This window comes from Colletotrichum higginsianum, chromosome 10 (assembly GCF_001672515.1).
Source record: "Colletotrichum higginsianum IMI 349063 chromosome 10, whole genome shotgun sequence".
NCBI lineage: Eukaryota > Fungi > Ascomycota > Sordariomycetes > Glomerellales > Glomerellaceae > Colletotrichum > Colletotrichum higginsianum.
Window position 1 is genome coordinate 1,511,592 of NC_030962.1, and position 19,344 is coordinate 1,530,935.

Sequence of the window (19,344 nt, forward strand, 5' to 3'; positions counted from 1 at the left end):
GCAACAGATCCCCTTTCTCCGCTCAGCGACCTCATGCAACCTGATTGATTACATCCACACAACCGAGAGTCGGTCAATCGCCCACCATCACCCGCTTTCGCTGAGTTTCTTCCTCTGCGACTCGACGACATCTCATTCTCTCCCTTACTCAACCAATCGCCAACCCAACCACTCGCTCGGCTTCTGATCTCACGGCGGGCTTGGCTGACTCTCCCCTCCACCAACTAACATTGCGACGCGGCCCCTCCATAACTTCAGGACGAACATCCGAACCACATTCTTCTTCAAACCTCCGTTTCACCTTTTCACGCTTGTCGTGGGTCGCATCGCAACCTCGACTCGCTTAAGTGACCCGTCATACCCTGCTTCGCCGGAACTTGTTCCATTCTGTCAAACCCCAGCTTCCCAGACGGCGGTGAAATTGTTCGGCAATCAAATCCGTCGCGGATGCTCATCGGAAATCCGACGGGCAGCATACTTTTTTCTCCCGTCCTGGCCTTACCCGTTTTCACCATCCCGTCACGCCAATCACGTCAACCGGTTGCAATTCAAGTTTATCGGTCGCAATTCCCCGGCGTTCGTCCCAGCTGACTAACCTTGAATCCCCTCAAGTCTTAAGGTCGAAGCCATCTCAACCGACGACCATGGCGCATCGAGATATGGTGCGTTTTCTTCCAACAACTACCGTCTGTGTTGTTTGATCTGACCGAGATGCAGGAAATCTTGCCGTGGGAGTGTCGTGATGTGGAGGATCACGCCGAAGCTTACTACAACCACCCGCTTCGGTCCAAAAACAAGGTGCTCGCTGATGAGAACGAAAGATTGAAGAAGCTTCTCCGCGAAAACGGCATCGCTTGGTCGTCCATCTCCGCCGCCTACCAAAGGCAGGGCCGGGCTGGCCGACGCACTCGCTCCTCCATCTCGTCTCAGACTCACCCGTATCCCTATCTACCGACTGAGGTCTTGTTGCGCATTCTCAAGTACTCTTTGACGTCCAAGGACCCCATCATTGATCCTCTGTCGAAGCTCAAGCCCGAGAACCTGACCCCCCACGAGAGAGGTCGCGGCAATCAAATCGCCATTCACTTCCTGGTGACATGCAAGGCCATGCACGAGGAGGGCAGTCGCATACTGTGGGGCCAGAATTCTTTCGCCTTCACCACGCACGAGGCCGTTCGCAACTTTGCCGACCTGGACTTGGCCTACCGCAAGAACATCAAGCACGTCAACTTCCGTATCATTGCCCAGTTCTTCGACGACAAAAAGCGCAAGCACAAGCTCGAACGGTCGTACCACCCCGCCCTCAAGAGCGATATTACTCTTCGCACGATCCCCCGCGTCAATGAGCATACCTACGCTCGCGGCGGCTTCCGCTGCTACTCCTGGGGTCAGGTGACTGACTTCCTTCGCGCTCTCCGCGCTCCCTACGACCCGAAGCACGACCTGAAGCTTGTCCGTCCAAGACTTTTTCCCGGTCTCGAGTCCCTCAGAATCGACCTCGTCAACTTCTTGGATGACTTCTTACCCATGCCTGGCAGCGATCTTCACGACATGGCTTCCCATGAGCTAGGTTGCTCCCTCAACGAGCTGCAAGTAACCGGCCTGCCCATCGATGACGCTGGTAGCAAGGCGACAGGTGAGCTTACCGGCCTTTTGCGCGATGAGGGTCTTTTTCTAGCCGGTCTTCCCTCGTTCGTTCAGCTCAAGAACGCGCTCAAACCACTTCCCGGTATCTCGAGTTGCGCCCGCGTTGTTCGGGCCTGGAAGACTTTGAAGACGAAGAAGGGTGGCGACGATTCGTCATCCAACGATATTGATTCGGACTCAGAGTCAGAGGTGGGCCATCACCATCCTCGCGAACCCATCATGCCGCCTGCCCCTCGGGAGGAGGGCCACCCTAAATCTGCGCCCAACCGCAAAGATCTTACCATCTGGAAGAAGGTACCCAAAACCAGAGATGGAGACGAACGCCAGTGGACTGAGTTCTGTCGTAGCAGTGGCTACCCCATGGAAGATATTGAGGAGATGATGGGCGATGATGATGAGCTTGGTGTCTGCCCCTGCTGTGGCGAGCCTCATCCCAGTCTGCTTGACCTTCTTGAGATGGACATGGATATGGACGAGTTGTGAGTGCCGAGCATCCTACTACGACAGGCATTTGTCTTGACTTGTTGGTATCAAACGGCTATACAATATTGAGGACTGAGGATCATTTAACAAAATGGACGCGTCAGGGGTTTGTCACGCATGGTATTCGAGGGGGTGGTTTGAGGATATCGGAAGGAAAAGCTTACGGAGTTACTTTGCTCAGGACACGGGATTATGATACCACACTTTGCCAAGGGCACATAGATACCATGTTTAGCTAATGATGGGGCTTATAAGGTCGGCCTCTACCCCATGCTATGGAATTCAAACAATACTCACGATGCCCTCAGTTTCCCAGTTGATTCATAGGCTAATAACTACGTTTGTAGTCAAGACCCCATGGTCAACAAATAACGGTTCTTCCAGATCATGCCTGAGAGGTTAAGATTGAGGCCATCGCCTGCGGGCCCATCAGTATTTGGTTCGCCGCTAGTCCGTATACTCAAATGGCCTACCTGGCTCTCCCTCCATCCTTTTCAATTGGGTGAGAGGGAAAAGAGTCCCTAACAGGGCTCAGGTATCACGTTGACTCCTTGTTCCGCAGATCTGTTTCCAAGTCAGCAACCCTACTCACCGCGCTGTCAACGTTCCTCTGGACCTCGGAGAACACCTCGCGGAGCTTGTAGACGTCCCACGATCTGCTGAGCTCGTATTCGTCGGGGATGGTCCCCTCGGCAGCCAAGGTTGCCGTCCGGCTCCGGGCGCCGGGGCCGACAGCGGTAGCGGCAGGGCGGGCCCAGGACTCGGGGTACACGCCCGTCTCCCTCCGCTTGGCGTTGTTGTTGACACGGTCCGCGTCGTAGATGGCGCGTTCGACGTCGAGGAGGCGGCGTTGGAGGGCGGCGAGGTCGTGTTGGCTTCGTTTTATCATTGCGTAGAGCTTGTAGGGGTCCCACGTAGCGTCGATCTCTGCCTGGGGTGTGTGTAGGGGTGGCGGTGGTGAGGATAGTGAGGAGGAGTAGGAGGAAGGAGAGTAGATCTTGTCCCAGTCGATTGAGAGTTGGTGGTCGGGGAGGAGGGGCATGCAGGAGTCGTAGTCCGGGCGGGCGCGGAGGGCGTCGAGGGCCGCGAGGGTGGGCGCGTGGATCGGGCCGTGGGTTGTGTGGTATGCCACCACGCCTCGCTGGGGGAAGGTGAGGCCTGGGTCCGGAGTAGAAGACATGGCTTTGAACAGGGTCTTGTTGGTTGTATAATTTCCTGGGTAGCGTCAGCTGAAAGTGAAGTTGGGCCCTTGCCTATTGCCGGCCTGGTTTTTATACAAGATCTGTGGGTGGTTTGGCACGTAAGGAGCTCATGGTGAATACTCGCTGTTGGGTCTGCAGGACGGCAGCCCAAGGCTCGGGTGTGCTTCTGGCAATTATAGGCGGCGACGTGAAATATGAGTTTTGAACAATGCCTTTCAAGTCTTTGTTTGGCTTACCTTCTGCAAGCCAATGTCATGTTCTGGTACATTGTGTGGGAGCATCGGAACAGTACCGTTTACAACAGTGGGTATGTTGTTTACAACACGAAGCCTGGAGGTGTTTTATCTCGTACCGCGAATACAAAACATTGATTTCTTCTGCTCTCGTTTTGCATCATCTTGCTCTTATTCATCTCGTCAGCTTGAAACTTCACAGTGAATGGAAAGAGTAGCATGTCTTCACCACAACCGCGATCGGGTACGGATCGTCGGGTCCGACGCTTCGAAAGCACATGGATTGCGATTTTGCCAAGGGTGCATTACTCCTCTTCGGATGTATTTCAGCATGTTCCGGTGCAGGCACCACCTCACTTGGCAGTCCCCTTCGGTTGCTGGCCTATCAAGTATCCTTGATGCGCCAACGGTCTGGAAGCATGACCCAATCATAGGCTCGAGTTAACCCGTTCTAACTGAAAGATGCAGATGTTACCCTGCACTTGAGTATCCAACCGAGGTGGTGGACTACGCGAGTGTGCCACTGTGACGCTCTGGAATCCCAGACGAGATAAGTGGTGGCAGGGGGGCCATTCGTATTTAGGACACATTACCCCCCCTCATTGACTTGACATGTGAGAGTTTCTACTGTTTGACGCCATATTCTGTCCTTCATCTCTACAATTTGTCTTTCAGTAAGTGTTATTGTTTCCAGGACCTTCGCGAGTGATCATTCCCTATAATCCCTAGCGTACCGGACCTCGTCACACTGTGCACTCGCTTATGCAAATAGGCCTTGCATAGCTCAGCTATTTACGCCCCTTTCCTCCGTTTGAAACCGCAATACCCGAAAATGCAGAACCCTCAACCTGACCAGACGGTAAACTCTGCCCCCCAGAAACTAAAATGGCAAGTGAGGGTTAATTTCAGCATGCGGTTTTCTAGCCTGTAGAGGCCGACACCGCCTCAGAGTCTGACGATGTGAGTGTTTCCTTTCGAGCAAGTTCCAGCAACGTGCCTCGGTGGCTTTTGAGCATGATCGCTAACTTCAGATCAGCTCCATGAGGTATCCTCTCTGGCTTCGTTGCGCTCGAGCATCCTGGAGCACCAAGCGGAAAATGGCCGGACTTACCACTCCATGAGTGCTGGAAGTGCGTAACACAATCTTGATGGCCGCATCAGCGATGAAGCTGATTTCTCGTTACAGAGTACAGTTATCCCAATGACGAGGTAAGGTTTCGAGGCTATCAACGACGCCCGGCGTTCATTGTAAAGGCACTTGTTGATTTCGTTCATGACAACAGCGAGAGAGCGACCGCCTAGGTAACTTTTACAGCACGCTTGCTTCAACATCAACAGGCTAACATGGCGCAAAGATTTGCAACACCGCATCTGGATAATTTGCCTCGAAGGCGAGTTGGCAATCTCGCCAGGCCACAAAACAGCCAAGCGTGTGCTGGACATGGGTACCGGCACAGGTATCTGGGCGATTGACTATGGTACGTGCATGCGCTCTCATCGATTCCAGATTTTGGTTAAGCTGACATAGAAACATAGCGGACGAACATCCGTCGGCCGAGGTTAGCTTCCCCCAAGGTACACGCGGGATCTTGTCTGACTTGTTCTAGGTCATCGGCGTTGATCTTAGCCCCATTCAGCCTGAGTGGTGAGTATTGCGCATTCATAATTCGACGGCCTTTCAACGGATTCTGACTGACTTAAACAGGGCCCCCCCGAACTGTGTATTCGAGCTGGACGATTTGGAGAAGAGCTGGACTTGGAGCAAGCCCTTTGACTTCATCTACTGTCGGGCCATGGAGGGTTGCTTTTTGAACGGGCCAAAGATGGTCAAAAAGATCTACCAGTAAGTACATGATCGTGATTGTTGATGGCAATGCCTGCGTGATACCTGGGACCTAAACATTATACACAGGGCCTTGACGCCGGGTGGTTACCTTGAGATCGGAGGACTAGAGCTCCCGCTGGGCTGCGATGACGATAGCGTACCCAAGGACTCGTCCCTATGGCAATGGCACACGCTTCTTCAGGAGGCTGCCGAGAAGATCGGGCGGCCCCTTGAGGGGCTGGGGAAGGAAACGGAGGCCATGAAGGAAGCCGGCTTTGTCGACATCACGCGCAAGGGCTTCGTCTGGCCACTGAACTCGTGGCCGGCGGACCCGCATCTGAGGGAGCTTGGTGATTGGCATTTTGCCAATCTCAACATGGGAATTGAGGGGCTTTCCATGGGACTGCTCACTCGTGTCCTGGACTGGACGAGGGAGGAGGTTTTGGCGCTCTGTGCTGGTGTCCGGAGAGATCTGCGGAACAGAAGAATGCATGCGTACTGGAAGGTGTAAGTTCCGACTGATCGAAACAGATCTGTGGTAGGGTCTATTACTAACACTCACAGCCACGTCGTCTACGCCCGGAAGCCAGAGGAGACGGAGGAGTCAGAGGAGTCGGAGGGTGAGGCCGCGGAAGAGGCTGCAAACTGATTGGAACTTTGCCGGTTCTCGGCCATGCAGAAGCGTCTTCGCTGCCACCACTTTCTACCTAGAGGCATCCTGAACCTGCCTTGATGGACTTGTCTGATTTCCCTGGCTACTCAAGGAGAGGAGTCATGCATACGTCTACGGAGATGCTAGAGAGAATTCGATGATTGAACGGCGATAACAGCAACTGGAATGGCAGAACGCCTTGCATCGTGTGAACTAATGTTAAGTTTCCCCCAACCACTTACTTGTCCGTCTGCCGCCTCAAGCCCGGGCAAGAGACAACCGTGGTGGCCCCTTTACGTTGCCCGCTGGACCGGCGCCGGACTCGGCACGGCAGAACCCCACATCCCGGGGGTCGGTCATGTGGAGGTGCTATCCGTGAGGTTAACCTTAAAGACTCGGACACACTGCGCCCTACCTTAGCTCGGATTCGGGTCAATCGGCTTTACAACAGGGATCAACCCCCCCCCCCCCCCCCCGTAAGCACTGTATCTAACCCTACAGACTCCCTTTAACAACAACTTACGCGTCTTACTGGCCGGAAGTGCTCGTACTCGCCCCATAAGAGTCCATAAGAGCCTATTCCATCCTGCCTGGGGCGTACGGCAAGCTTTTACGTGTAACACGTTGCCGTCTTTGCCCAATCCTCTCCCACATCCTCCTCCTCACCTCGCTCTGGCCCCGTTTCCCACCGACTTCTTGTTCATCCGAGCTTGTCTAGTGCCAGGTGCAGCCAAAACATCATCCATCTCCTCATTGTCCTTGTCAGGTCATTGACGAGACCAACGCTCATCGGACTACCTCGGCTTTGCCCCACATCTGGAGAAACGAAAGGGCACCAGCACATATCTGTATTCTGTAATTGTCTGAACACACTATCGGACTCCCGGGGTCATCGTCATCTTGCCTCCGCAATATGCCGTCCCGGAAGGGCAGTCCCAAGGTCAAGACGGGCTGTCGGACATGCAAGTGGGTTTGACCACACCGCTAAACCGCCAAGCTTTTCCCTCTCCATCGTCTCGAGCTGACCACCCCCTGAAACCCCTTTAGGGCTCGAAAGGTGAAGTGCGATGAGACCAAGCCCAAGTGCAAGCGGTGCATAACGAGCGGCCGGCAGTGCGCCGGCTACGAGCCGGCGCTCGAACATGGCCTGTCGTGGTACCGCCCCCAGCAATTGACCGCCCACGACCAGCGCGAGGGTAGGGCGTTCCAGTTCTTCTCCCACATGGTCGGGCCCGTCCTCTCCGGGCCCATGGACGCCTACTTCTGGACCCATCTGGTCGTGCAGTTCAGCCACTTCGAGCCCGCCGTGCGCCACGCCGTCTTGGCCATCAGCTCGCTATACGAAGACTTCCACGACGGCGCCCGCGTCACGCGACAGAAGCCCGGCAACGACTTCGCGCTGAGGCACTACGGTGCGGCCATCCAGCGCATCAAGTCGGCTGAGGACGAGCAGCTCGTGCTGCTGGTGTGCATCCTCTTCATCTGCGTCGAGTACCTCCAGGGCGACGTCGAGGCCGCCCTGCGGCATTGCAAGCACGGCATTGTGATCCTCAACCGCGTGGGATGCTCGTCCTGGGCTCGCGAACACATCTTGCCCATCTTCCGCCGCCTGAGTTTCGTGTCCTTCTACCTCGGCGCGAAGCCGCCGCCGGACGCGGCAGTACCGGGCCTGATCGGATTCGAAGTCCCGCTGCCCCCGGAGTTCGAGAGCGTCGCCGAGGCGCAGAGCGCCATCGACGACCTGACTATGCACATGATCGAGTACGTCTCGTCCGTCGACCGTTCCGCCTCTGACCGACAGGAGCTTGAGACGAGACTGCAGGAGTTCCACGCGAAGCTGAGCCGGTTCGACGCTACCATACCGCCGTCCGACTCCTCGACGAAAATCGCCATCTGCAACATGATGATGAAGTTCGAGATGGCACGGATACAGATCGACACCATACACGGCACGGCGGAAACGAGGTTCGACGAGCACACCGAGTCCTTCCGCAGGATCATGGCGCTCGGGCGCCGCGCCTCGCAGCTGAGGAAAGCGTTTCCCGACGAGCGGCCACAGGCTTGCTTCACCTTCGAGGCCGGATTCCTGTCGTCGCTGGGGTTCATCTCGATCAAGTGCCGCGACCTACAATTGCGGCTGGAGGCGCTGGCGCTCATGGCCGACCTCCCCGCGCCCAAGGAGGGTTTTGTCGACGTCGGCACGCTGTACAGGGTCGGCCGGCTCGGCATCGAGATCGAGCACGGCGTCTCGCTCGCGGACGGCGAGATAAAGAGGGACCCGGCCGCGCTCGCGGCGTTGTCATTTCCGCCGGAGGAGAAGCGGTTCTTCGCGGCCCCCATCGACCACGAGCTGGACGTGATCAAGAACGAGGACGGCTCGGTCACGTATCGACGGACCGTGTCGTTCCTCCGGCGCGACGCCGACGGCAACGTACACGCGCGGCAGGAGTATCTCACGGACGATCTGCCGGGGGCGGTTTCGTCTCAAGTGCCGTGTATGAGATGCTCTAAGCCTATGTAAGACAGACTGACTGTGTAATGAAGATATTCAATGTTGCCGTGTAAGCAGTACTCCTGGTGCCTCGAAAAGCCTGCAAATTTACTTGCTTGCTTGTCTATGAAGCCAGGGTATCCCATGTGAGCCATGTTCTGTCATGACCCTCAGATGGATGCCAGCAGTGCGGCCGCAGCTCCGAGCCTTCGAGTTTTCTCTTTTGCCGACCCATTCTACATGATGCTAGGCTGGCTTGCGGCCCAGCAGCACCCTTCCACCACATACCTCACAGCACACGTAACCCTGCGACGTCGCATGATCAATCTTACCTAGATATCTGCCTAGAACACAAGACATGGGTAAAGGGTCCTCCTCATAGGGATCATGCTGTGGGCACTCACGTCTCCCGTTTTACTTTCTGCCTAGGTTGCGCCACTGCTTTATTGAGATACCAGTATGCTCTTTCGATGCATGACCTGCAGCTGTTGACTGAATACCTCTGGTCCAGGCCAATCCAGAGTAAACAACGCCCGAAAGTACTAGTACCTTTACACTAAAGGTTGAGTGAGAACAGAACGCCTCGACGTTGTATCTCATACTTTTCTCATCCACTCTTGTCTCTATCACCCAGACACCCAGAAGCTCACATCTAGCAGGTAAATCAGAGCGCTGTTAGCCCAAGTCCGGTTGTAAGGTTCAAGTCAAGGAACGAGTTTCCCAAGACGGAGCTAGTCAACCAATTTCCGACGTAGGTTTCAACCTCAGCAGGCTTTTCCCACCTCATCCAATGCAAGCCGTTCACCTCTCTCCGACTCAAATTGTCAAAGTACGTTTCCATACCCGTCGATAGAGATAGGGGGAGCGTCAGGTCCAAGGTTGCAGCAATAAAGAGGGCAGGCTGCAAGAACCTGCAGGTATAGGTGCCATTGCCCAGCACCAGTGCCAGCTCATCCTCCCAGTTTAGCTCTTAGGTGCAATACTAGTTCAGTATATTATTAAAGGGTTTACTAGTAAAGCTATCAACATAATAGTCGATTTCCGTCTTACTAAGTAGGGGCGTATCTTCAGTTACACCCTCAAGCAAATTGAAGTTAAGCCCTTTGCCGCTAACATTAATAGCTAGTTCGCCACTAGGGCCTACTACCCTATAGATAGTGTTAAGGATTTAACGCACGCGTGTGGCGTTCTGCAAGCCGATCGACCCAACGTAGTCCTAGACCTCATATTGCAAACGAAACTGCAGCTAGTAATAAAACCCAGGCCAGCTAACAGCCAGATCAGTGAAAGTAGCTACCAGGGGCACAAAGGGCGTATTAAGGACGTAGAGGACAGCAACAAGCTCTAGGTGCCACATAGCAGTACAATAGACCACACCACCAAAGTCGTATCCACTAAAAACAATACGTAACAGGCCAAGATAGCTCGCAAGGGCAGCAATATCATCTAAGGCACACTTGAATGTACTGTATAATCTAGTCAGTCATTGCGAGCTGTCGCTAGTTTCCAGAGCACAGGGACGTAGTAATATGTAGAGGCTCACTAAAAGCTAGGATTCTCAGGTGATTCAGTTCCTCCGTATCCCATCATATCCAAGGCGACAACCCTCATTCCCCTAGAAAGGAGGAAGGGAATGTAGTTGCTCCATCCCAGAGATAAGTCAGGCCATCCGTGAACGAGAAAAACAGTGCCTGCTACCTTTTCTGACGACAGCTTTGCGTGGATATAGTTGTACTTAACCCCGTTGAGGATGACGTTCTGGTATTGAAACCTGGGGTCGATACGGGCAAGAGTATCCATTTGAGAAGGTTGAGACGGACTTTAAATAGAGATGATGATGGCTTCAAAAGGTATTGTTGATGGGGGGACCGCTGAACCCTTTAAATATCAGTCCTTGTCGTATAACCCTGGCTGTACACATGTAGATATATGACGAGCCCAGCAGGGGCATCTCGACGCTTCGAAGCTAGTGGAAATCAGGTGGTTCCACTTGAGATGGCGTTTAATGCCCCGACGGACCCGATGGAGACGAGGACTGGAAGACTTGATTAGTAGCAGTAGCCGTCCTCCGTGACAATATGCGGCCATGACCTTATGCGTAGGATAATCGCGCTTTGAAAGTTCAACAAGGATTGTCTTTTCGTTGTCAGCGTGGGTCCTCTTAGACCCAATCCTCCCTCTCATGCTTTACACCGGAAGGGCAAAAGCACAGTCAAAAACGGACTCTAGAGCCTTTACATTGGACTTCTGGCATTTTTTTATGCAATCTGTGCGTGTTGAATTTGGATAACATGTCCAGGTTGAACCAGCATGCGGCCGACTTGACTCGAAGAGGGGGAAAGTTGGTTATTATCATTCTCTTTGCAAACCCTGGTAAAAATCGCCGTCCTGAACTCATCTTCAAAACAATTCAAAGGTATTGGCTCCTAAGCGTTGACAAGTCATACAAGGGTTGTGATTAATATTCAAGTCCGGATTGGGAATGCTCTTGATTGCCCGTCCTCTTGTCACAACAATGAGTCAGTCCTGCAGCCCAAACAGCCTCAAGGAAATGTTTTTTCATACAAGATATTTGATTAGTATCATTTTCCTTATTAAATGAATTGGCTAGTATAGGAGCTTCTCAAGGCATAGCGCTAATCAATGTGTAAGTCATAATGTGTTAACTGTGATGGATTATATGTCTGGAAGACTAGACCCTTAGGACTCTTAATTCTGATAAAGAGGGGAAACGATATATTTATCAAATGGAAGCGTGTTAAAACACGGTGCATAATTCCTGAGACCTCAACCATTTGGGGATACGTAAAGAAGCATGAACCTTTGTAGAACTCCCTTACGCTTACACATCGTCGTAAGTAAAATCTCTCTCCATATGTTACCTCTATAACCTCTGTGTTCTACAAAATGAAAAGATGCAATTAGGTTGGTTGATTATTGCCATTAGTCTGCTCAACTAGACGAGCAACTCGTCTATCGCTGTTAGGCAGGGTTCGCACACAGTGAAAGAGTTAATAATAATGCCCTTAATAGACTAAAAGGTAGGTATAGGTAAGAATAACTATTTAAATCTAACCTCCTTAAGCCCCTAGCTTTGCTAGAGGCCCTTAAATGCCTTGTTAGACTATAGAAATGCCAGCTGATCCCTGCATACAGGGCCCCTGGTGACCCCTATGTGCCCCTTAGTCATTGGTCCCTGACAATTTGCACAGAAAAATATCATCTTGCTCCGGTCGCCTACTCGCTGGACCACCAAGCAAGGAACGGTGGGCAAGGAATGGCTCTTTGCAATCATTCAAGCTTTTGCTATTTTAACTGCCTCGCAAGGCGAGAACAGCTTTTGAGTTCTCATGTCTTACCCAAATACTTGGGTGCCCAAACTTGCTTTGTATTTTGACGAAGACTCTCGATCATTGCATGGCAGTCAAGAACAAATGTTGTACGTCAACAGACTGAATGACAAGACCGCAATGGGAAGATGCCCTATTGCTTGTCTCAAGTACTTGCAGGGCATTAACAACGCAGTGCTAGGTCTTTTCTCCAAGAGTCGATGGATCGGAACCTTTGGATGCAGTCGCACTTTATCGCGATTTCTGGGTCGCAGCTCAAGCCATCTATGCATCACGCCAATCAAATGTGATCATTTGCTACACACTTGAATCTGAAATTGCGGCACGGCTTGGTCCAAGGCAGAGCTCAACTTCCGGCAGTGCTGCCAGAAATCTTGAGGGACAGTTGTCGTTTCTTTGTCACTCGGACGCAGGGACTGGCATTCTCCTTGATGAAACAACTCAAGGGCATCGATACTGTCTTGAACAAGAATGTCCTCGATGCCGAGAACGTGGAGGGAGGGACCAGGCTGTTCAAATTAAGCAGGGATCTCATCCAAGAGCGCCTATCATGTTTCGACAGCCAGTATGAGAACGACAAGTCTACACGTCCTGAATTAAGGTTGTTAATCGTTGTTCGCAAAAATACCATTACCCGTTGTGCAAATGAAGTCCTCACATGGAAGGAGGACAAACTCATAGTTGTCTGTTGCACCGATCAATGAGCCAGCTCAACCCGAGACCTGTCTGGCGGCTTGTTTTCTTACTTCTTCGTTTCAATTACAATGTTAGACTACTCGAACCATTCCTGCATATATCTATAGACATATATCCTGCTGAGCTCTGTCCAAGCCTGCAAGAAGTTCCCTCGGGGGAAGGAAGCTGACTGATGTAAGGAGGATATAAGGCCCAGATGATTCTCTCCAGAAAGACATGATACAATTCCTTTGGAACGTACGGCACTAGTTGTAATTCCCTTCATTTGCGTAGGTATATTACCGTGTTAGGCTTGCGCGGCCTCCAGGTCCGGCCGGGACGTAGTGGCGGTGGGCCGTGTCGACGTGGGGCTCTTCCGAACGGAAGACTGAACACGGACGATGACGAGCTCGCATTTGACCCACATTCCGGGTCCCGCCTCCCCTACAAGTAGCGTCCGTCTAGTGTTGTGATGCTGTTCCGACCGACCATCAACCCGATGAGATTTCCGCAACAGACAACGTATAGCGATTCAGGAGGTGTAGGGGCGAGCCCGGCACTTCCGAATGGCGAAAAGAGGTGGAGTCCATCGGCTCAGGGGGGTCGACTATATCATGGCCGGTCTACCCCCATCTAGTCTTGAAATAAAGAGAGGATCACGGGTAGGCTTCCAACACATCGATCATAAAGCTCTTCCTAGAGCAGCGGCTCGAATCACCTATCTCGGTCATATCGCAACAATGCCCTCTCCTTACTGGGCCCTCGCGGCGGTCGCTCCGGCCTTCGTCAGCGCTGCCACGCTCGCCGACGTCTGCACGACAGCCCACGCCCAAGAAGCCCTCCCCGCGGCCGGCTTCATCCCCGGCATCACCATTGACGCCTCTTCGGTAGAGACGTCAGTAGTCGGCAACGCCTCCGTCAGCTCCGAGTGGTATCCGGCCAGCACCATCGCGTACTGCAACGTCACCTTTGCGTACTCCCACGACGGCCTCGCCGACGACAAGGTCCACGTTACTTACTGGGTGCCCGCTCCCGACAGCTTCCAGAACCGATACGTGTCGACCGGCGGTGGCGGCCTCGCCATCAACTCCCAGAGCCAGTACATCCCCACGGGCATCATCGTCGGCGCCGTCTCGGGCATCACCGATGGCGGCTTCGGGTCGTTCAACACGCAATGGGACGCCGTGTTCCTCGCGGCTAACGGCACCGTCAACTGGCAGTCGGTTTACATGTTTGGATACCAGGCACACAATGAGTTGGCGACGCTCGGAAAGGAGTTCACCAAGAAGTTCTACAGCGTCGGCGACGACCAGAAGATCTACTCGTACTACCAAGGCTGCTCCGAGGGTGGTCGTGAGGGTTGGAGCCAGGCCCAGAGGTTTGCCGACCAATTTGATGGCCTCGCTATTGGCGCACCTGCGTTCAGGTGTAAGTGAGATTCAAGTCCGACAAGACTCTACACTGGGGTCTTTGTACTGACGGCACCAAAAGACGGACAGCAGCAGGTCAACCATCTCTCGGCCAACGTCATGGAGCAGACGCGCAACTACTTCCCTCCCTCCTGCGAACTCGAAAAGATCCTCAACCTGACCATCGCCGCATGCGACCCCCTCGACGGCAAGACCGACGGCGTTGTCTCCCGGTCAGACCTCTGCAAGAGCACCTTCGACTTCAACACCACCGTAGGCCAGGCTTACTCGTGCGAAGCCAAGACTGGTAACAGCGGCCCCGGCGGGTTCGACGGCCTCGAGCGCCGCCAGATGCCCACGAACCCGACCCCGGCCCAGACCGGCACCGTTACCGCCGAGGCTGCCGCCCTCGTCGCCGAGTACTACGACGGACTCCACGACTCTGAGGGCAAGCTTGTCTACCTCAGCTACCAACCTGGCTCGGCCTTCACCGACGCCGGCACCGCCTTCGATGAGGCGACGCAGACCTGGGGCCTGAGCATCTCCGGCCTCGGTGGCGAGTGGGTGGCGCGCTACCTCCAGCTCCGCGACACCAGCACGCTCGAATCTCTGGCCAACGTCACTGCCGACACCCTCCGCGACTGGATGCTCCTCGGCATGAACAAGTACGCCGACTCCCTGCAGACGACGTACCCGGACCTCGGCGGCATCCGGGCGGCAGGAGGCAAGATCCTCCACGTGCACGGCGAGCAGGACGATTCGATCCCCGCGGGCTCGTCGGTGCACTACTACGAGTCTGTCCGCAGCGTCATGTTCCCGGGCCAGGGCCTCAATGAGAGCTCGGCCGCGCTCGACGAGTTCTACAGGCTGTACCTGGTGCCCGGCGGCGCCCACTGCGGGTCCAACACGAACCAGCCCGGCGGCGGGTGGCCGCAGACGACGCTGCAGACAGTGATCGAGTGGGTGGAGAAGGGCAGCGCTCCGGACAGGCTGAACAACACGGGCGTGGGCATCGACTCGCTCTGCCGTTGGCCTCTGAGGCCGCTGTGGTCCAACGACGGGGCGGCGTTCGACTGCGTCTACGACCAGGCCTCCATCGATAGCTGGAAGTCCACGTTTGATGCCTTCAAGGTTACAGTCTACTAGTAGCTCCCTGGCCGTAATGACTCCGGTTATTTCTGTGTCTCGCTCCTCCAGTCGTCGAGAGCCAGCCCGCGATCTGTGAGGACGTCGATGGAGTAGGAGAATCTTCTTGTACAAAGCACATAAGTGCACACGTAGTAATAGATCTATCATCGAGTGTTCGGGTTTGCTGCACTCTATTTGAAATGCACATGTCTCTTGCCCGGATTCGATGTGAAGAGCCCAGCAGCGAGTCAAGATCATAGTCGCTTCCTGTCATACACAAAAAGAAATTAAACAAATCTCAGAGATTCAACACTGCACTTCTACTTCTGAAGAACAGAAGTCCAATCGTTGTTTGTGGCCCACTCTTCCCACGTTGTCATGGGGCAATCGATACCAGCCTGTGTATGTCTGGTTAGCATCATTTGCTCTCTGTTGATGCAATCGGCAGTCCCTCGAACCGTCGACTTGCATGGTCGGGAATCTCACCTTTCTAAGGTCCGCCGCAGTCAAGAGATCCATGCCGCCGTCGTACCCCGGATCGGATGAGTAGGAAAACATGTACGCAACCTCGATACCGGTGTCCCTCTCCCCCGTCGCCTCAACCATCTCTTCGTGCGAGATTTGCCAGTAGTCCGCCTTGACGTTCGTCACCTTGGCCCACGTCTCGAGGAACTGTGGCCAAGTGCAGGTTGTCCCTTCGGCCATGTAAGCCTTCCCTGGCGGCATTTGGGAAACAGCGTATGTGAAATTGCCCATATCGCTAGCCGGGGCAAAGTGAGGGATGGGCTTTTCAGGTGATGTGGTGAAAGCCATGGTGAATGTACCGTCAGGGTTCTTCCCCAAGATCAGCATCTAGATTTCACACACACACACACACAGAGAGAGAGAGAGAGAGAGAGAGCAGTCTCACCTTGCCAAAGTATGAGTTGGGGAGAATGTTGTAACTCGTGTAGAAGAACCCCGTGTGAATACACGACATCTTGGCCGCCAGTGCGGGATACTTCTCATTCACGTAGCCAGGGAAGACGTCGGCCTTCGCATCGAAGTGATACAGCTCCTTGAACCGCCCGCCGCTGCACCGCTCGGCATGGCTCAGCGTCGAGGCCAGGAAGCCGTTGTCGTCGAGCGAGTCCACAGTTGCGGCCGCGGCGTCGGCGATGTTGCGTCCCTGGCGGTACTCGACGTCGTAGGCGAACCTCCGACACGAGACGCCTCGCCTCTGCGCCTCTGCGCGGCAGTCCGGGCGGAAGAAGGGCTCCCAGTAGTTGGTGACGCTAAAGATGACGTTGGCGCCGCGGAAAGCGGCCTCGAGAGACGCGACGTCCTCGAGGTCCGCGGTGACGAGTTCCACGTCCGGACCGAGAGCGGCGAGGGCGGCCGCGGAAGGGGAGGAGACGTCGCGGGTGAGTGCGCGGACGCGGCATCCTGCGGCCAGAAAGCGGCGGGCGACCGAACCGCCTTGGTTGCCCGTGGCGCCGACGACGGCGATCAGCTTTTGGGTCATGTTTCGGCGGTAATAATGCGTGAGGAAAGGTGAAGAAGGCGGTGAAGAGGCCAGTGATGATGATTGAAGAGACGGGGTGGAAGAACGGCGGTTAGTGTGATCTGTAAGATAGCCCCCCCCCCCGGTTTGAAAGGGAGGGAATTGAGTGGCTTGAGGCAATGCTTAGTGGTCTAAACTATTTGTGGTTGCCTCTCGAGTCCCGGGTGTGTTGGATGCCGCGCAAATTGTTTGATGAAGACGTCGAGGCCGCTCAACTAACCAAGATGAAAGCCGGCCTCCAAGAAATCTGTCGACTTCCCCCTCCATAATGCGGCCCTTTCCCCGCCGTCTTCGTGACGCGACGGGCCTAAATGCCTAAATACTGTCTTTCCCCTGGTTCAGGCGCACTAGGGCGAGATAGTGCCTCTCTGAGTGAGACCACCCCAAGCACACTAAGTCAGACTCGTGCTTTTAGTGAAGTACTCAAGGTGATATCAAAGGGTCGATATGAGGGTGGAGCCCTGTCATCCTTCTCCTCGCATACCGAACGGCCATTGGCAGACCCGAGTCACTCTAGTCTCATAAAATGCTCACAGGCCTTACCAAACATGGAGATGCCGAGCGGGAGCGGACCCTCGTGGGCGCTAGAAGCTGCTGTCCTGTACGGGGGCGGCACGGGCGTTGCACTCGATGCGGATTAGGGAACGATCTCCCGGTTGTTCATTGGCGTCTTGCTCGATCCAGCTGGGTTCACCTGGGTTCTCGACTTGCTACGTGCAAGGTTTTTCCTAAAATCCTTCTGGAGTTCGTCCAATCCGCCCCCGTCGGTTCTTTTCCTAGGCTCCCTGTCTCTCACTCTCTCTCTTGTTCGGATGTCTCTCTTCCTCTCTCCCCCCCTCTCCGGGTGGTGTGACACTTACTTCGTTGAGCTGTCTACAGTCATCCCCTTCCAACAACGCTGGACGCCCTCACATCCCACACTCAACGTCCAACAACCAGCAACCAACCTCTACGTGAGACAGCGGCAAAGAGTGCACGAGTCTGTACTGGAACCCTAGCATAGATACTTGCCGATCACTCTCTCCCCCCCCCCCCCGTCCAATGACGCCGACTCCAACAACTGCCGGCGGTTCCAGTACCGTGGACTCGGGTCGGACACCAGGCATTCCCCCTAGCGCCGACTCAGAGTCAGTGCAGACACCGACCACGTCTTTGACTACGACAACAGCTGCGGAGACAACAGCTCCAACTCCTCAGCGGGCCGCAGCTCAGACGAGTATCCAATATCTACTCAATCCTGTCGAGGATGAGGCCGTCGAGCCGCTCCAGGTCGATGTAAGACCGTCCGCGCAGGCGGACTGGCCTCTCCGTCGCAAGACCGGGATATGCATGCTGACCTTTGTTTCCCCTGCTCTACAGACCGATATTGCCAACCCCGGCGAAGATAGCGACTCCGCCTATGGCTCCGACAGTGGCACCGCCTACACGGGCTCCATAACCTCCTCCATATTCCACTACCAGTACGAAAACGGCCGCCGATACCACGCCTACCGCGAGGGCCAGTACGTCCTCCCCAACGATGACCAGGAGCAGGAACGCCTAGACCTGCAGCACCACATCTGGCGCTTGCTTCTCGGTGGCCAGCTATACACGGCGCCGCTGCCTGCGCCGGAGGATCGGGAGGCCGCCGACATGCGCATCCTAGACCTCGGCACGGGGACGGGCATATGGGCCATCGAGATGGCCGACGAGTACCCGAGCGCCCAAGTCTACGGCGTCGACCTCTCGCCCATCCAGCCGGAATGGGTCCCGACCAACTGCAAGTTCCATGTCGACGACTACGAGGACGCCTGGACGTACCGCGAGGACGAGCGCTTCGACTACATCCACGGCCGCGCCCTCAGCGGCACATCGTCCGACTGGGCGCGCTTCTACGACCGCGTCATGGGCGGGCTGAAGCCCGGCGGCTGGGTCGAGATGCAGGAGTACGACGCGTGGATCTTCAGCGACGACGACAGCTTCGAGAGGGCCGTGTGGACCAAGGAGTGGGTCACGAAGCTGGACGAGGCGAGCAAGGCCTACGGCAAGCAGATCAACGTCGCGAGGCACCACAAGCAATGGATGATCGAAGCGGGCTTCGAGGATGTGCAGGAGCTCGTGTACAGGGTGAGCCTTCGCCTACTAGGTTCTGTGTCGGATTGATGGACACTCCTTTGAGGAAGTTGCTGACGCTTGGCTCCAGATACCAATCGGCCCCTGGGCTAGGGATCCCGCCCTGAAGGAGCTTGGCCGTTGCGAGCTGGTTCACATGCAGATGTCTGTCGACTCACACACGCCGGCACTCTTCACTCGGGTCTTGAACTTCAGTCACGAACAAGCCCAAGTGCTGATGGAGGGCGTCAAACGAGAGTTCCGCAGCAAAGACTACAGGCTCATCACAAGCTACCGGTTCATCAGGGGGAGAAGGCCGAGGGCGTGAGATCGATCATCTGATGGCTTGGTGTTCTACCCTATTTCAATAAGCGACTTGGGAGTTGGTATGTCTTGTCATATATAGTGGGTTTCCTCACGAGCAGTGCCCAGCGGTACCTAGCATTAGCTCTTCGGAGTTTCAGTCTCACAAGAGCAAGCATATATCGACACGGCATCCTGTTTTCAAACAATGTCAACTGGAATGGAAAGTATAATGAATGATGACAGAGATGGTTGGAAACTCGTCTTAGGTTTATTACCGTCAAGTAGACCTATCCTGGACTTACTCCCTTA

At 54.8% G+C, this 19,344-nt stretch overlaps 9 protein-coding genes across 9 annotated transcripts; 5 read left to right on the forward strand and 4 right to left on the reverse strand.

Moving 5' to 3' along the window:
- Nucleotides 1-644: 644 nt before the first annotated feature.
- CH63R_13948 (uncharacterized protein) lies at nucleotides 645-2,130 on the forward strand (the record flags this gene model as incomplete). Its single annotated transcript, XM_018308922.1, has 2 exons — nucleotides 645-662; nucleotides 718-2,130. 2 exons carry the CDS (start codon nucleotides 645-647, stop codon nucleotides 2,128-2,130), a joined length of 1,431 nt encoding a protein of 476 aa, XP_018151240.1.
- Nucleotides 2,131-2,661: 531 nt separating this feature from the next.
- CH63R_13949 (uncharacterized protein) lies at nucleotides 2,662-3,310 on the reverse strand (the record flags this gene model as incomplete). Its single annotated transcript, XM_018308923.1, has 2 exons — nucleotides 2,662-2,694; nucleotides 2,723-3,310. The coding sequence occupies 2 exons, from the start codon at nucleotides 3,308-3,310 to the stop codon at nucleotides 2,662-2,664; spliced, it is 621 nt and encodes a 206-aa protein (XP_018151241.1).
- A 1,087-nt stretch (nucleotides 3,311-4,397) lies between these two features.
- On the forward strand, nucleotides 4,398-6,039 carry CH63R_13950 (TAM domain methyltransferase; the record flags this gene model as incomplete). Its single annotated transcript, XM_018308924.1, has 10 exons — nucleotides 4,398-4,424; nucleotides 4,490-4,525; nucleotides 4,602-4,695; nucleotides 4,752-4,774; nucleotides 4,881-5,043; nucleotides 5,102-5,124; nucleotides 5,173-5,210; nucleotides 5,271-5,408; nucleotides 5,478-5,897; nucleotides 5,955-6,039. 10 exons carry the CDS (start codon nucleotides 4,398-4,400, stop codon nucleotides 6,037-6,039), a joined length of 1,047 nt encoding a protein of 348 aa, XP_018151242.1.
- A 916-nt stretch (nucleotides 6,040-6,955) lies between these two features.
- Nucleotides 6,956-8,563, forward strand: CH63R_13951 (C6 zinc finger domain protein; the record flags this gene model as incomplete). The annotated part of the gene is made up of 2 exons (XM_018308925.1): nucleotides 6,956-7,008; nucleotides 7,090-8,563. 2 exons carry the CDS (start codon nucleotides 6,956-6,958, stop codon nucleotides 8,561-8,563), a joined length of 1,527 nt encoding a protein of 508 aa, XP_018151243.1.
- Nucleotides 8,564-9,197: 634 nt separating this feature from the next.
- CH63R_13952 (Epoxide hydrolase) lies at nucleotides 9,198-9,760 on the reverse strand (the record flags this gene model as incomplete). Its single annotated transcript, XM_018308926.1, has 3 exons — nucleotides 9,198-9,502; nucleotides 9,545-9,681; nucleotides 9,711-9,760. The coding sequence occupies 3 exons, from the start codon at nucleotides 9,758-9,760 to the stop codon at nucleotides 9,198-9,200; spliced, it is 492 nt and encodes a 163-aa protein (XP_018151244.1).
- A 19-nt stretch (nucleotides 9,761-9,779) lies between these two features.
- On the reverse strand, nucleotides 9,780-10,333 carry CH63R_13953 (Epoxide hydrolase; the record flags this gene model as incomplete). The annotated part of the gene is made up of 2 exons (XM_018308927.1): nucleotides 9,780-9,999; nucleotides 10,077-10,333. 2 exons carry the CDS (start codon nucleotides 10,331-10,333, stop codon nucleotides 9,780-9,782), a joined length of 477 nt encoding a protein of 158 aa, XP_018151245.1.
- Nucleotides 10,334-13,298: 2,965 nt separating this feature from the next.
- On the forward strand, nucleotides 13,299-15,113 carry CH63R_13954 (Carboxylic ester hydrolase; the record flags this gene model as incomplete). Its single annotated transcript, XM_018308928.1, has 2 exons — nucleotides 13,299-13,986; nucleotides 14,050-15,113. The coding sequence occupies 2 exons, from the start codon at nucleotides 13,299-13,301 to the stop codon at nucleotides 15,111-15,113; spliced, it is 1,752 nt and encodes a 583-aa protein (XP_018151246.1).
- Nucleotides 15,114-15,415: 302 nt separating this feature from the next.
- Nucleotides 15,416-16,599, reverse strand: CH63R_13955 (NmrA-like family protein; the record flags this gene model as incomplete). Its single annotated transcript, XM_018308929.1, has 3 exons — nucleotides 15,416-15,493; nucleotides 15,582-15,947; nucleotides 16,006-16,599. 3 exons carry the CDS (start codon nucleotides 16,597-16,599, stop codon nucleotides 15,416-15,418), a joined length of 1,038 nt encoding a protein of 345 aa, XP_018151247.1.
- Nucleotides 16,600-17,679: 1,080 nt separating this feature from the next.
- Nucleotides 17,680-19,057, forward strand: CH63R_13956 (Methyltransferase; the record flags this gene model as incomplete). The annotated part of the gene is made up of 3 exons (XM_018308930.1): nucleotides 17,680-17,913; nucleotides 17,998-18,744; nucleotides 18,821-19,057. The coding sequence occupies 3 exons, from the start codon at nucleotides 17,680-17,682 to the stop codon at nucleotides 19,055-19,057; spliced, it is 1,218 nt and encodes a 405-aa protein (XP_018151248.1).
- Nucleotides 19,058-19,344: the final 287 nt, after the last annotated feature.